Genomic DNA, 14,857 nt, shown 5'->3' with positions numbered 1-14,857 from the left:
TTGTTTACGTTGTTAGATTGTACTTGCTAGTATTTTGTTGAGGAATTTTGCATCTATGTTCATGAGAGATATTGGTCCCATAGTTTTCTTTTCTTATAATGGCTTTGTGTGATTTTGGTACTAGGGTAATACTATCATCTTAGGATGAGTTAGGAAGTATTCTCTCTGCTATTTTCTGGAAGAGACTAATTTCTTCCTTGAATGTTTGGTAGAATTCGCCAGTGAACGTATCTGGGCCTGGTGCTTTCTGTTTTGAAAGGTTATTAGTTATTGATTTGGTTTCTTTAACACAGATAGACCTGTTCAGATTGTCTGTTTTTTTTCTTGAGACAGGCTCTCATTCTGTTGCCCAAGCTGGAGTGCAGTGGTGCAGTCACTCCTCACTGCAGCCTTGACATCCTATGCTCAAGCAATCCTCCCACCTCCAGCTCCCAAGTAGCTGGGACAACAGGCACGCACCACCATACCCATCACATTTTTTATTTTGTAGAGACAGGGTCTCACTATGTTGCCCAGGCTGGTCTCAAACTCCTGGCTTCAAGAGATCCTCCCACCTCAGCCTCCCAAAGTGCTGGGATTACATGCATGAGCCACCATCTCCCAGCACAGATTGTGTATTTCTTCTTGAATGAGTTTTGACAGAATGTGTATTTCAAGGAATTGTTTCATTTCACCTAGGTTATCAGATTTGTGGGCATCAAGTTTTTCATAATATTCCTTTATGATCCTTTCATTATCCATAAAAGGACATTAGTGATGTCACCCCTTTCATTTTTCATATTAGTAATTTGTGTCTCCTTTTTTTCTTAGCCTGGCTGGAGGCTTATGAGTTTCACCTACCTTCAAATAAACAGGTTTTGATTTTGCTGATTTTCTCTACTGATTTCCTGTTTTCAATTTCATTGAGATGTTTTAGTTTTTATTGTTTACTTTCCTCTGTTTACTTTGGATTTAACTTGCTCTTTTTTCTATTTTCCTAAGGTGGAAGCCTAGATTACTGATCTTTGACATTTCTTCTTTTCTAATATAGAATCTAGTATTCACTTTAATTCATTCAATGTTATAAATTTCTCTCTAATCACTGCTTTTGTTACATCCCACACATTTTTGATTAGTTGTCTTTTCACTTTCGTTAGTTCAAAATCTTGTTTAATTTCCCTAGATTTCCTCTTTGGCCCAGATATTCCAGCTGTCTTTATTTTATTGGTTTGTAGTTTAATTCTGCTGTGGTCTGAGAGCATACAGTATATGACATATATTCTTTAAATTTGTTAAGGTGTGTTTCATGGCCCAAAATGTGGTATCTTGGTGAATGTTCCATGCCAGCTTGAGAAGAATGTGTAATTTTCTGTTATTGGATGAAGTAGTCTGTAGATGTTCATTATATCCAGTTGATTGATGATGTTGTTGAGTTTGACTATGTTCTTACTGATTTTCTGCCTGCTTGGTCTGCTGATTTCTGATCAATGAGTGTTGAAGTCTTCAGCTTTAGTAGTGGATTCATCTGTTTCTCTCTGCAGTTCTGTCAGTTCTTCCCTCACATATTTCTATGCTCTGTTGTTAGGTGCATACACACATTCAGGATTGTTATGTCTTCTTGGAGAATTGACTCCTTTTTCTTATGTAATATTCCTCTTTATCTGTGGTAACTTTTATTGCTCTTCAAGTCTGCTCTGCCTGAAATTAATGGAGATATTCTGGGGGTGTTTTTGATAAGTATTAGTATGGTATATCTTTCACCATCCATTTAATTTTAATCTAGGTGCATCTTTATATTTAGAATGGGTTTCTTGTAGACTACGTATAGTTGTGTCAGATTTTTTAATCTACTCTGACAATCTCTTTTATTTTATTTCTTTCTTCCTACCTTTCATTTTATGTTCAAGGGTACATGTGAAGGTTTATTACTACTTGGGTGAACTGCATGTCACGGGAGTTTGTTGTACTGGCCATTTTGTTACACAAGTAACAAGCAGAGTACTCAATAGGTAGTTTTTCAATCCTCACCCTCCTCCCATCCTCCACCCTTAAGTAGGCCCCGGATGTCTGTTGTTCCCTTCTATGTGTCCATGTATACTCAGTGTTTAGCTCCCACTTATAAGTGAGAACATTCATTATTTGGTTTTCTGTTCCTGTGTTAATTCACTTAGGATGATGGCCTCCAGCTCTATCCATGTTGCTGCAAAGGACATTGATTGCATTCTTTTTTATGGCTCTGTGGTGTTCCATAGTGTATATATAGTCTATCATTGATGGGCATCTAGGTTGAATCCATGTCTTTGCTATTGTGAATAGTGCTGCGATGAACATATGCCTGCATGCGTCTTTAAGGTAGAATGGTTTATATCCCTTCGGGTATACACGCAGGAATGGAATTGCTGGGTTGAACAGTAGTTCTGTTTTAAGTTCTTTGATAAATCTCCAGACTACTTTTTACAGTGGCTGAACTAATTTATGTTCTGACCAGCAGGATATAAGCATTCTCTTTTCTTCACAACCTCTACAGCATCTGTTATTTTTTGACCTTTTTGAGATGATATCTCATTGTGGTTTTGATATTGAGTATTTTTTCATATACTTTTTGGCTGTGCAGATATCTTTTGAGAAGTGTCTGTTCATGTCCTTTGCCCATTTTTAGTGTGGTTGTTTGCTTTTTCCTTGTTGATTTAGGTTCCTTATAGATTCTAGATATTAGACTTTTGTTAGATGTATAGGTTGTAAACATTTTCTTTCATTCTATAGGTTGTGTATTTACCCTGTTGATAGTTTTTTGCTTTGCAGAATCTCTGTCTTAGTTGGTGTATTTAGACCATTGGCATTCAAAATGATTATTGACATTGCTAGAGTAATATCTACTATATCTGTTACTGTTTTTTCTATTTGTTGCCTTGTTATTTGTTCCTATATTTTTGTCTTCCACTCTTTTTTTTTTTGCCTTTTGTGATTTTAATTCAGCATTTTATATGACCAAAAAAATAAATAAATTGTCTGCATATTTCTGCTATGGTCTGAATATGTTCCCCCAAAATTCATATGTTGAAATTTAATCACGAATATAAGAAGTAAGGCCCTTAGGAGGTGATTAAGTCATAAGGGTGGAGCCTTCATTAATGGATTAGTGCTTTAATGAAATAGGTGACAGGGGGCTATTCATCTTTTCCACCACGCAAGGACACAGCAAGAACGTGCCATCTTGGAAACAGGGAGTGAGCCCTTATCAGACACCAAACCTGCTATTGCCTTGATCTTGGACTTCTCAGCCTCCAGAACTATGAAAATAAATTTCTCTTATTTATAAATTATGCAGTCTAAAGTATTTTGTTATAGCAGCCCAAGTGGATGAAGACAATTTCTTTAAAACAAATACCTTTCTTCTTATGTTTTTCACTTCTTTTAGTGTTTTCCTTAGATTTGTAATATACATCTACAACTAATGCAAGTCCACTTTCAAATACCATATACTACTTCATGGCTTGTACCAAGCACCTTATAATAACAAAATAATCCCAATTCCTGCCTCCTATCTCTTATATCACTACTGTCATTCATTTCACTTATACATAAGCATACTTAAGTATATATGTTTCTGTGGATATATATACACATATATGAATATATAATTGAATACGTTGTTGCTATTATTATTTTGAACATGGTTATCTGTTAGATCAATTCAGAATTTTAAAAAATAACAGTTTCTATTTTATCTTCACTCATTCCTTCTTCAGTGCTCTCTTTCTTTATATAGATCCAAGTTTCTGACTTGTATGTTTTTCTTTGAAGAACTTTCAATATTTCTTACAAGGCATGTGTACTGACAATAGATTTCCTCAATTTTTGTTTGTCTGAGAAAGTCTGTATTTCTTCAGTTTTGAGGAATAATTTTGCAGGGTACAGAATTACAGGTTGTTTATTTCTTCTCTCTCAAGATGTTGAATATTTAACTTCATACTCTTCTTATTTGCATGGTTTCTGAGAAGGCAGATGTTATCCTTCTCTTTGCTCCCTGTAGGTAAGGTGGCTTTTTCTTCTGGCTTTTTTTCAGTTGTTTTGTTTTGTTTTTATTTGTTTGTTTGGAACAGAGTCTCGCTCTGTCACCAGGCTGCAGTACAGAGGTACAATCTCAGTTCACTGCCACCTTCACCTCCTGGGTTCAAGCGATTCTCCTGTCTCTGCCTCCCAAGTAGCTGGGATTACAGGTGCCCACCACTATGTCCAGCTAATTTTTGTGTTTTTAGTAGGGATGAGGTTTTGCCATGTTGGCCAGGCTGGTCTCGAACTCCTGACCTCAAGTGATATATCCATCTTGGCATCTGATCAAACTGCCTTGGCCTCCAGTAGTGTTGTATTTATCTTTGATTTTTCTAGTTTGAATATGCTATGCCTGGGTGGGGTTCTTTTAGCATTTATTCTGCTTGGTGTTCACAGAGCTTCCTGGATCTATGGTTTGGTGCCTGATATTAATTTGGTGAAAATCTCTGTCATTTGTTGTTGTGGTTGATTTATTTAAAAGGTGATGTCTGGCTACGTTGCTCAGGCTGGAACCTTCCACAGATGTGATCGGCAAGGGAATTTTGACCTGCTCCATTTCTGACCTGGGCCAATTCACCCCTCTGTTAGGCAACCTGGTGGTCCCCCGTTCCCCAGAAGTCACCATACTAATGCCAAACTTAGTGCAGACACCCAGGCGGCATAGTGTGCTGCAGCCTGGAACTCCTGTACTGACTCAAGCTATCATCCTGCCTCAGCCTCCCGATTAGCTGGGACTACAGGTGTGTGCCACCACATCGATTTATTTATTTTTTGAGACACGGTCTCACTCTGTCACCCAGGCTGGAGTGCAGTGGTGCAATCATGGCTCACTGCAGACTTGACCTCCCAGGCTTATATGATCCTTTCACCTCACCCCACTGAGTAGATGGGACCAGAGGTGTGCACCATGCCCAGCTAATTTTTTAATTTTTTTGTAGAGATGAGGTCTCCCTATGTTACTCAGGCTATTATTGTTTTAAATACTATTCCTGTTTCTTTCTCTTCTCTTTGTTTCTCTTCTCTTTCTTGCATCCTCATTATGTGTATGTTTTTTATTTATTTATTTTTTCTGTAGTTGTTGCACAGTCCTTGAATAGTCCATTTCACTTTTTCAGTCTCTTTGTTCTTTGCTTTTCTGTCCTGGAAGTTTCTACTGATATATCCTCAAGGTTAGAGATTCTTTCTTCAACCATGTCTGGTATACTCATGGGCCTATCAAAGGCATTTTTCATCACTGTAACAGTGTTTCTGATCTCTAGTCTTTTTATTCTTTCTTTGGATTTCCATCTCTCTGCTTAACAGGTTCTTGCATGCTGTCTACTTTATTCATTAGAGCCCTTAGCATATTAGTTGTAGTTGTTTTAAATTCCCAGTCTGATAAGTGTAACATTCCTGCCATATCTGAGTCTGGGTCTGACGCTGTCTCTTTTTCTTCAAACTTTGTGTTTTGCCTTTTAGTATGACTTGTAATTTTTTCTTGATATCAGACATGATGTACTGGGTAAGAGGAACTGCAGTTAGTAGGCCCTTTAATAATGTCATAGTAAGGTGGCAAAGGGCAGAAGAGTGATCACAGTCCTATGATTAGGGCTCAGCCTTTTAGTGATCCTCTGTCTCTGAAATGTTAACTTCACAAGTGCTTCTTGGATTTCCCCTTTTGGATGGAACAGGACAGCTAGACCTCTGTATACACCTAAAAACAAACAAATATTGAACTTTAGCCAATGTATGCATGTTGAAATGTTTGAGGGGGGGCAGGAAAAATGTACTGATGTCTATAACTCACTTTGAAAGTCATCAAAAGACAAGATGGATTGATAGACAGGTGGAAGGATAGATAGACATGTGATAAAGCAACTACAGTAAAATGTAAATTGTAAGGTCTAGGTGGTGAGTATACAGGTTTTCATTGTACTTTTTTTTTCAACTTTTTTGTATGTTTGAAAATTTCATAATACAATGTTCAAAAAGTTAGTCCTACAGCCTAGGGAAATAGGTCAGAGTCAGTAGGATGAAATTTAATGCCAGTGAAGGGCAAGTGGTCTCTTCAGGTGCAGATGCTGTTTTGCTTACGTGAAGAATGAGAAAGTCATTTTCTGCCAGCTGTTCATGTACGTAGGGAATGGGCTGCACTCAAATGATGTGCTTCTGTAGAAGATGCTGAATTCATAGATGTTTCCATCATCTCTGGACAAGGAATTGGGCATACTATCCTACTCCAGACCATTCGCATCTTCTTAAGGTGAGATATCCCAGTTTCTAAGAGACTTTGGCAAATGAGTCGTATCAGGATGGGCTGAGTTTTGCTGCAATAACAAAAGACTCCCAACTCTCAGTGCCATCTCCCTCACATTCCACATCCAATGTGAGTTGGCTGTGGCTCAATCCATGTCGTTTTAACTCTGGGACACAAGCTGACAGAGTCTGGTTTTTATTTAGAGCATTCCATCTAGTAGCAGAGGGAAAAGAGACATGACAAACACAGGCTGGCTTTTACAGAAGCCTTGTAAGGGGCTTATGATGCTCCTACACACATAGCATCGGCCAAAACAATTCTCATGGCAAGGCCATAGTTCAGCTAGATGCAAACACCCCATCCTCCAGCAGGAAGAGGCACAGCTGATGATGACCAACAGTCACTGAATCTACCCCAAGGAGATTATCAGAACGATCTGAGGTCTAAGGAAGGCAAGGGAACTAGGGGAGAGGCAGCAGAGGAATGACACGCTGGTTTTATTCAAACATTTTAGAAAATGCAGGACAAGATGTGCTCTGCACAGCTCCAGGGGCAAGCAGATGACATTTCTACCAGCTAGGAGTCACAGGCTTCTGGTTGTCACGGGAAGCACATTCTGACAGGAAGGACTACCCAGCCATAGGGAACACCAAGGGCACGTTGTTACCTGGGCTGCTCAATGTGCCCAGGACAGTGATGACACTTAAAGACAGTGTTGCCTTCCATTCTCCCCCTCCCCATAAAGTACTGGGCCCAGCCGCCCACACAGCAGTGAGCTCCCTGTCCCTGAAAAAATGTAAGCAGACCCTGAGTGCCACTGGACAGAGGGCTGTGGATGGAGCCCCTGCATGGCAGGGTGAAGCAAGACCACAGCAAGCCAGAGGAGGGTGTGTCTAGCCCAGGGTACACGCAGGACAGAGCACCTGGCAGGGAGGCTGTGCTCCTTCTTGCTAACATGTGCCCCTCTCAAGCTGCCAGGAAAACAAAATCACATAATGAAGTTGCTAAGATCTACAGAAAGAATCTTCTATCCATGAAATTGTGAAAAAGGAAAAAGAAATTTGTGCCAGTTTTGCTGTTGCACCTCAAAATGGAAAAGTTAAGTCTACAGTGTGTGAGAAGTGCTTGGGTAGGGTAGAAAAAGCATGAGATTTGTGAGTGGAAGATGTCAACAGAAACGTATTCTGATTGACAGCAACCGTGTAGCACCAGATTAACTTCACCTAGATTAAATTTGATCACTGGCAGGTATGTGTAGGAAAAGACATGGCTTATGTAGTGTTTGGCACTATGGCAGTTACACGCATCCGCTAGGGGTCTTTGAATATATCCCCCAAGGATACTATATCCAAAGGAAATAATTCCATGTGTACTCATTTTTAATCTACCCTTTCTCACTCTGAATAATTATCTTGACATAGATCCATGCTGCATCAACAATTTGCCCTTTTTATTGCTGAGTATTCCCTAGTGTGGCCACACAGTGTTTACACATTCACCTGTTAATGGAAAACCAGGTGGTTTCCAGTTTGGAGACTTGACAAAAGGCCTGCTGTGAACATTTCTGTATACATCTTTGCATGAGCATATTTTTTTATTTCTCATGTAATTACTATCAAACAAAAATATAAATCTGGATTCTGTAAAAAGAGAATTTATTAAAAAGGATTGTTGTGGGGTGTGGGGGGGACTATTACAATAGGGAAACAGTCTGACGATATGATCCTCAAGTGTCTCAGAGGTTAGGCAAAGGGCTGATCTTGTATAGGGAAGCGTAAACCTGGCTAAAAGAACTGTTATGGGAAAGTGGGCTGAGCAAGAGGGTCACCATTGAGCAGGTCTTACCCTGCAGACAGCCTGTTCTCAGGAGGGACCCTCAGGAGGGCTGTGGGTTGGCACAAGCTGCGGTTGGGCCAAAGCTCAGGGGCTTGGAGGAGAGAATCTGAACCAAAGTTTGGTTACAGGTATTTTGTTCTTATTGATCTGTGGGGACAAGCAGTCCAGTTAATCATTTATAATGCCAAGACTGGGAATTTAGAGGGTCTGTGTCTGGCCTGGTCAGAGATAAACAAGGGAGCATCTGGGATTCTTATCCAAGTTATATGGGAAGTCACTGGCTCTTTCCAGTAGGGTGTTTTCTGGAACAAAAGAGTGGAGGGATTCCTTAACCTTCACTATGTCTAGGAGCAAAGGGCTAAGATAAAATTCAGTACTGTGAAGAGTCAGGATTGAAATGGCTAGATCATACGGTAGGTGTATGTTTAACTCTCTTCATACACTGCCAAATGGTTTTCGATCCTGGTGGTACTATTTTATAATCCCATCAGCAGTGTACAGGAATCCCAGGTCCTCCACATTCTTGCCAATACTTTTTATAATCAGTCTTCTTTGTCCATTCTCGTAGGTATAGGTGTGAGAAGGTGTCACATTGTGCTTGTATCTGCATATCCTTAATGATTAATGATGTTGAGCATCTTTCCATGTCCTAATTTTCTGTGTATCTTCTTTGGTGAACTGTCTGTTCAAATATTTTGTCCATTTAAAAAACTGAATTGTTTGATTTTATCTATTGATTTTTAAGTGTTCTTTCTACATTCTAGATACAAGTCTTTTATCAAATACAGCCTTTGCACATATTTTCTTCCAGGCTGCACCTTAGCTTTTCAGAAACCCTTTGGGAGCTACGGCTTAGTGAAACAGTTGTGCCAGGTTCTCCTCAGTGCAGTGCATCCCCCTGATCACAGCCACCCCCATAGGTTCCATTTCTTTTCTTTTTTTTTTTTTTTGAGACGGAGTCTCCCTCTGTCGCCCAGGCTGGAGTGCAGTGGCGCTATCAGCTCCGCCTCTCAGGTTCACACCATTCTCCTCCTGCCTCAGCCTCCCGACAGGTGTCCACCAACATGCCCGGCTACTTTATTTTTATTTTTAGTAGAGACGGGGTCTCACTGTGTTAGCCAGGATGGTCTCTATCTCCTGACCTCGTCATCTGCCCGCCTCGGCCTCCCAAAGAGCTGGGATTACAGGCGTGAGCCACCGCGCCCAGACACAGGTTCCATTTCTCTATCTGTGGTTACCTTCTGCAAGCTAGGCCGAAGTCCCAAGCTCCAGACCCATGGCTCCGACTGCCCACCGTTCAATGCCCTTTCGATGTCCCATGCAAATCGGAGCTCACCATCCTCTCCCCAGACCCGCTGCTCCTCCAGAAGCCCCGTCTCCATGAACGGCCCTGCACCTACCGGGCTAGAGACCCATGAGTCGGCCTTGTACCTCCTTCCTTCTCACTTCCACCTCCTGTCATCCAGAGCTGTCAGTTCTTCCTCCTGAACATCTCTGAACACTCACCTTCGCCACCCACCACAGCACCATTGTTCTCACCTGCACCACCCACCCAGACACCTTTCCTTAGACGAGTGGCCAGAGAAAAACTTCTCAAATAGAAGTCGGGCCATGGCACGCCAGTGAGGACCTTCCAGCGGTCTCCTGTGCACTTACACAAGGTCCAGACTCCTTCGTGGGACAAGTCAAGCTCTTGACGATCTGGTCCTTGAGTAATGGGAGGGCCTCTTGCCCACAGCCCCTCACACTCTTCAAAGCCGGCAGCTGAAGAGCCGAGCTATGGCTGTCTGTGGAGTTCGTCCGCGGCTCCCTGCACGCCCGCCCTCTGCAGGGGAAGGAGCCCCGTTTCCCCGCTTCCCCACCTGCGCCCAGCGGCGCTGCCGAGAGTGGCTGGGAAACGCCGGGCTTCGGCGTCAGGAGCGCCAGCTCCACTGCTCACCGCCTGTCACTCTGGGAAAACAGCTCTGGCGCCAGGCTCCCCGTAGATAAAACGGGGGCAGTCATCCCTCCCCTCCTCAACCACACCCGTCAGAATCAGAAGCCACAAATCATTCTCCGCCACCCAGCACCTGCCTCGGTCTCCTCCACCACTTTCCCCACCGATGGGAAGACGGGACCGGCGCCAGGCCCAGAACAGGCCCAGACTGGATGAGGCCAGCGAAGCGCCCAGGGACAAACGTTCGGGCAGCGCCCACTCTCGGGCTCGGGCAAGTGCAGAGTCGCTCCGAGAACCACCGTCTCCAGAAGACGCGGCAGGCGCTGGGCTGTGCCTGGAGCCCGAACACGCCCGGAGCCGCCCGCCCCGCGCTGGGCCCGCGCTTGGCCCGCGCTTCAGGGATTGGCGCCCTGCCGGTGGCCATTGCCTGTGACGTCATCGGACGCGCCCGCTTCTCTCTGGAGCGCGCGCCGAGCGGCCCTGGGTTCGCCGCGGCTGTAGTTCCCCCGCTGGCTGCGGTCACTGGTGCCAGTGCTCAGGCGCCCGCCGCCCTTGACCTCCGGCCCCGCGAGCCCTAACTCAGCGCAGGAGGACCGGCTTCCGCCGCCAGGTAGACCTGTTAGGGGAAAATGGGCTGAGCAAGAGGGTCTGGGTTAGGTCGGAAGGGTGTCCCTGGCGCAGGCCTCCCGCGGAGGGCAGAGCTGGAACTAGGTCCCAGGCTGCTTCCGACCGTACGGACGGGGCGGACCCGTGTGAGGCCCCACTAACTGCTGGAGACGAAGCTGGGCATATGGGGAAACTGGAGGTTTCCAGGCGAGTGGACGGATGGGATCCGACGTGCACACCCACGTTTCAGGCTACTGTTTCCACCTCATGTCGTCGCCCCTTTGCTTACAGACTCTTGCAGAGTTGGACTGAACTCGGGCCGTGTGACTTAGTGGTTGTTGCAGAAACCCCAGGGCCACTTTCTGACTGGTACCTTGGGCACCTGACGTCATCCCTTTAAGTCTCAGTGTCCCCTTCTGTAAAGGGAGGGCGCGCTCCCTGAGGGGACCGCTGTCAGGTTGGAATGAACCTGCATGTGTGTGTCACCTGGGAAGGGAACAGGCAGTGGGGCCTGGGGTTCTCTTGGAGCGCTGGTAACCAGCCTTGTCCCTGAGGCAACAGCCAGAGGGCGCCTGTACTTTCATCTTATGAAGTATAGCAGGATAAAATACAAGCCTGGACCACTTCCCATGTGGTATGCAGAGAACTGTTGATGGGGAAAAGGGCCTTGGGCTATAGTCCTAGGAATTTCAGGGATCCTGATGATGGCTCTGGGATCCTCGTCTCCTGGATCCTGCGTTTTTCTCTGCAGGCTCTGATGCTGGTGTCTGGTAGAAGAAGGCTGCTCACAGCTCTGCTGCAGGCTCAGAAGTGGCCCTTTCAACCCTCCAGAGACATGAGACTAGTACAGTTCCAGGCACCCCACCTGGTGGGGCCTCACTTGGGCCTGGAGACAGGGAATGGTGGAGGGGTTATCAACCTCAATGCCTTTGACCCCACACTCCCGAAGACGATGACACAGTTCCTAGAGCAGGGAGAGGCCACCCTCTCAGTGGCAAGAAGGTAAGTAAGTGGGCAGCATCGCCCTGAAGCAGCTGCCCTGGTCCCCCCGCACCCTCCCACCTCATTCCCGTTCTGGGAAACAGCACCAGCAGGTAGCTCTTTGGCAAGGGAGCAGAGTAACCCCACCTTTTATTTCTCACCTGTTCTCTTAAAAGATTCTTAGAAATCTTATGTAATAACATCTTCAGTTTTCAGAGGAGAAAACTGAGGCCTAGGGGAGGGGATTAACAATTTCAAGGCCATACATTTGGTGCTGGAACCAGGACTCTCTATTTCATCACACTGCCTCCTCTGGGAATGAAGTCCTGGACTGACTGACGGGTCTGGGCCAGGGGGTCCTAAAAGGCATCTTATGCAGCTGGGGGAGTGATAGAGACTCCCAGCTCCTACAAGGAGATGACTGCAGGGAGGTTTTTTACAAGACAGTTCCTGGGTTTGGACTAGATTAGGTGAGAGCGTCCCTGAAGCCTGGACCCCTACAGAATCTTGTCTAAGGAGCCGATGAACAATAAATTAAAAACACGTTAAGATGTCGTTTTCATCTATTAAAATAGGAAAAAATACAAATGTTTCACGGCTCACAGTATTAACAGTATGTTCCCATATTGCCATATTCCGCAAAGATGAGAAACCTCCATGTCCCTCATTAGGGACTTGGGTATATCTCTATACAGCAGTAACATGCAGCCACAAGCAATAAAGAGGACGCCCTCTATGTATTGTTACATATTGTTAAGGAGAGATCTCCAAAACCAGTTGTTTTTGTCAAAAGTGTAAAGATTGGTGCTTTCATTTGCATACAAAAGGCTGGGAGAAGAATATCCATAGAGTAGCTGCGAAGAGCCAGGGGAACAGGGGAACCAGAAGGGGAACGGGAGGCCTTTCTGTGTATTCCAGTTTGTGTCTTTTACATGGACATGAGTTACCGAAGCGGGAGAGGAAATCAACACTGGAAAAATAAAAGCCCTGCTCTGGTATCAAAGGACGATAGCTCGGCTTGATTTTCATACTGACTCCGATGGTTGATAGAGCTAGGAAATACATTTCAAAAAGCAAAACCTGTAGCTGCTGCAGGATCTGCCCAACCTGCCGGGATTGCTGACCTGTTCCCAGCCAGACCGTCTCACCTGCTGTGGTCTCTACAGAGCCTTGGCTGCTCAGTTGCCAGTTCTCCCACGGTCGGAGGTAACCTTCCTGGCTCCAGTCACACGGCCAGATAAGGTGGTGTGTGTGGGCATGAATTATGCGGACCACTGCAAAGAACAGAACGTGCCCGTGCCCAAGGAGCCCATCATCTTCAGCAAGTTTGCCAGCTCCATCGTGGGGCCCTATGATGAGGTGGTCCTCCCACCAGAGAGCCAGGTCAGTGCCTCCCCACGCCCTCCCTCGTCCCTGGGCCATCGCAAGGGCGTTCTGAGCTCAGTGTTCAGCCTGCTGGAGCCAGCTCTTGCTCAGTAGTACATTCAGCAGAAACTCTAGGGGATTATACAGTCAGTAATAACGGTGGCCTTGGGAAAAAAAGTTAATGTGCGTGTTTTCCTGATTACAAAAGCAATACACCTTCACTGTAGGAAAAATAGAGACAAACATTTAAAAATTACGTCACCGCAGTCCCACTGCCCAGGGCTTGCAATATTAATGTTTTTCTGTCTGTCTTCCCAGTGTTTCTCCACTCCTGCATATGTTTATACTGTACATACACTTATCTTTTACTTAAGACTCCATCAAGAGCATTTTTTCATGCCATTAAATATTCTCCCTGACATATTTAGGTTACCACGGAGTTTTGTGTTGTACAGGGTAGTTTATATTCCTGAGTACCTTACTGCTGGATACTGTTTCCAGGTTTTGGCTTCTATAAATAAATGTCGCAATGAACATCCTTATGTAGAAAAGACTTTGCATGTTCATTAATACATTATTACTTCCTTTTTTGTTTTTTTTTTAATTTTTGAGATGGAGTCTTGCTCTGTTGCCAGGCTGGAGTGCAGTGGTGCTATCTTGGTTCACTGCAACCTCCACCTCCTAGGTTCAAGTGATTCTCCTGCTTCAGCCTCCTGAGTAGCTGGGACTAAAGGCGCATGCCACCACACCTAGCTAGTTTTTCTATTTTTAGTAGAGATGGAGTTTTACCATGTTGGCCAGGATGGTCTCAATCTCCTGGCCTTGTGATCTGCCCACCTCAGCCTCCCAAAGTGCTGGGATTACAGGTGTGAGCCACCACACCTTGCCTTAGTATTTCCTTTGAATAAACTCTTAGGATTTGAATATATCAAACTATAGGCAGTATTTCAAAACTTTTAAGAAAATCTCCCAACTGTCCTTTAAGCAAATTGTAAAAGCAACTTACACTTCCATCAATAGCGTATATACCCTTACTAATACTAGTTACTTTTTCTCTCAAATTTTTATTTTAGAAATGTCTTGGAAATTGTAGAAAAGCTGAAAACATAATACAGTGAATGCTCATATACTTTTCACCTGGTTTCACTGTAAATATTTTGCTGTATTTGCTTTCTCTCCCTTGCCCTCTCCCTGCCCTCCACGTGGCAAACACATTTTTCTTTATTTTTTGCATGGATGGGGTGAAGGAGACCTTTGAAAACACATTACAAATATTAAGACAATTTAGTCATAAAAGCTTAAATAGACATCTTATAAGGACAGTGGCTTGCATGACCATACCATTATCAAGGCCAAGAAAATTAACTTGAATAATATTTAACATGAAACCTAGTTGCCACAAAGATGACTTTTAATTTGGTTACTTTGTTGCTCTGTGATCAACTAAGGCCACACACTGTATTCAGTTATATCTCTTTAGTAGTTTTAACCTAGAACATGGTTCCATAGACTTTTACTTAAAGGGCTGTATGAGTCTGTGTTCATGCTGCTGATAGACATATCTGAGACTGGGTCATTTACAAAATAAAGAGGTTTAATTGGACTTACAGTTCCATGTGGCTGGGGAAGCCTATCATGGTGGAAGGTAAAGAGGAGCAAGTCACATCTTATGCGGATAGCAGCAGGCAGAAAAGAGCTTGTGCAGAGAGACTCTCATTTTTAAAACCGTCAGCTCTCGTGAGACCCATTCACTGTTGTGAGAACAGTGCAGGAAAGACCCGCCCCCAGGATTCAGTCATCTCCCACCAGGGCTTCCCACGATATGTTGGAATTATGGGAGCTACAAGATGAGATTTGGGTAGGGA

The 14,857-nt window shown here is 44.2% G+C and overlaps 1 protein-coding gene across 3 annotated transcripts in view; it reads left to right on the top strand.

Annotated features, from left to right (window-relative positions):
• Positions 1-14,857, top strand: part of LOC139355320 (oxaloacetate tautomerase FAHD2B, mitochondrial) — a 32,887-nt gene that overhangs the window by 12,583 nt on the left and 5,447 nt on the right. For 2 of the 3 annotated variants that reach the window (XR_011612156.1, XM_011755240.3), the window contains exons 1-3: positions 10,513-10,650; positions 11,398-11,648; positions 12,794-13,010. Coding sequence is in view for 2 of the 3 variants with exons in the window: in XM_011755240.3 (XP_011753542.1) it covers positions 11,404-11,648; positions 12,794-13,010 (462 nt within the window). In the remaining variant the exon portion in view is untranslated. Of the gene's footprint in view, positions 1-10,512; positions 10,651-11,397; positions 11,649-12,793; positions 13,011-14,857 lie in introns of those variants that run through there. The other variant, XM_011755242.3, reaches the window with a different exon arrangement.

Source organism: Macaca nemestrina, chromosome 13, assembly GCF_043159975.1.
Source record: "Macaca nemestrina isolate mMacNem1 chromosome 13, mMacNem.hap1, whole genome shotgun sequence".
NCBI lineage: Eukaryota > Metazoa > Chordata > Mammalia > Primates > Cercopithecidae > Macaca > Macaca nemestrina.
The sequence above is the reverse complement of the archived record's forward strand: the minus strand, read 5'-3'. Positions and strand labels throughout refer to the sequence as shown.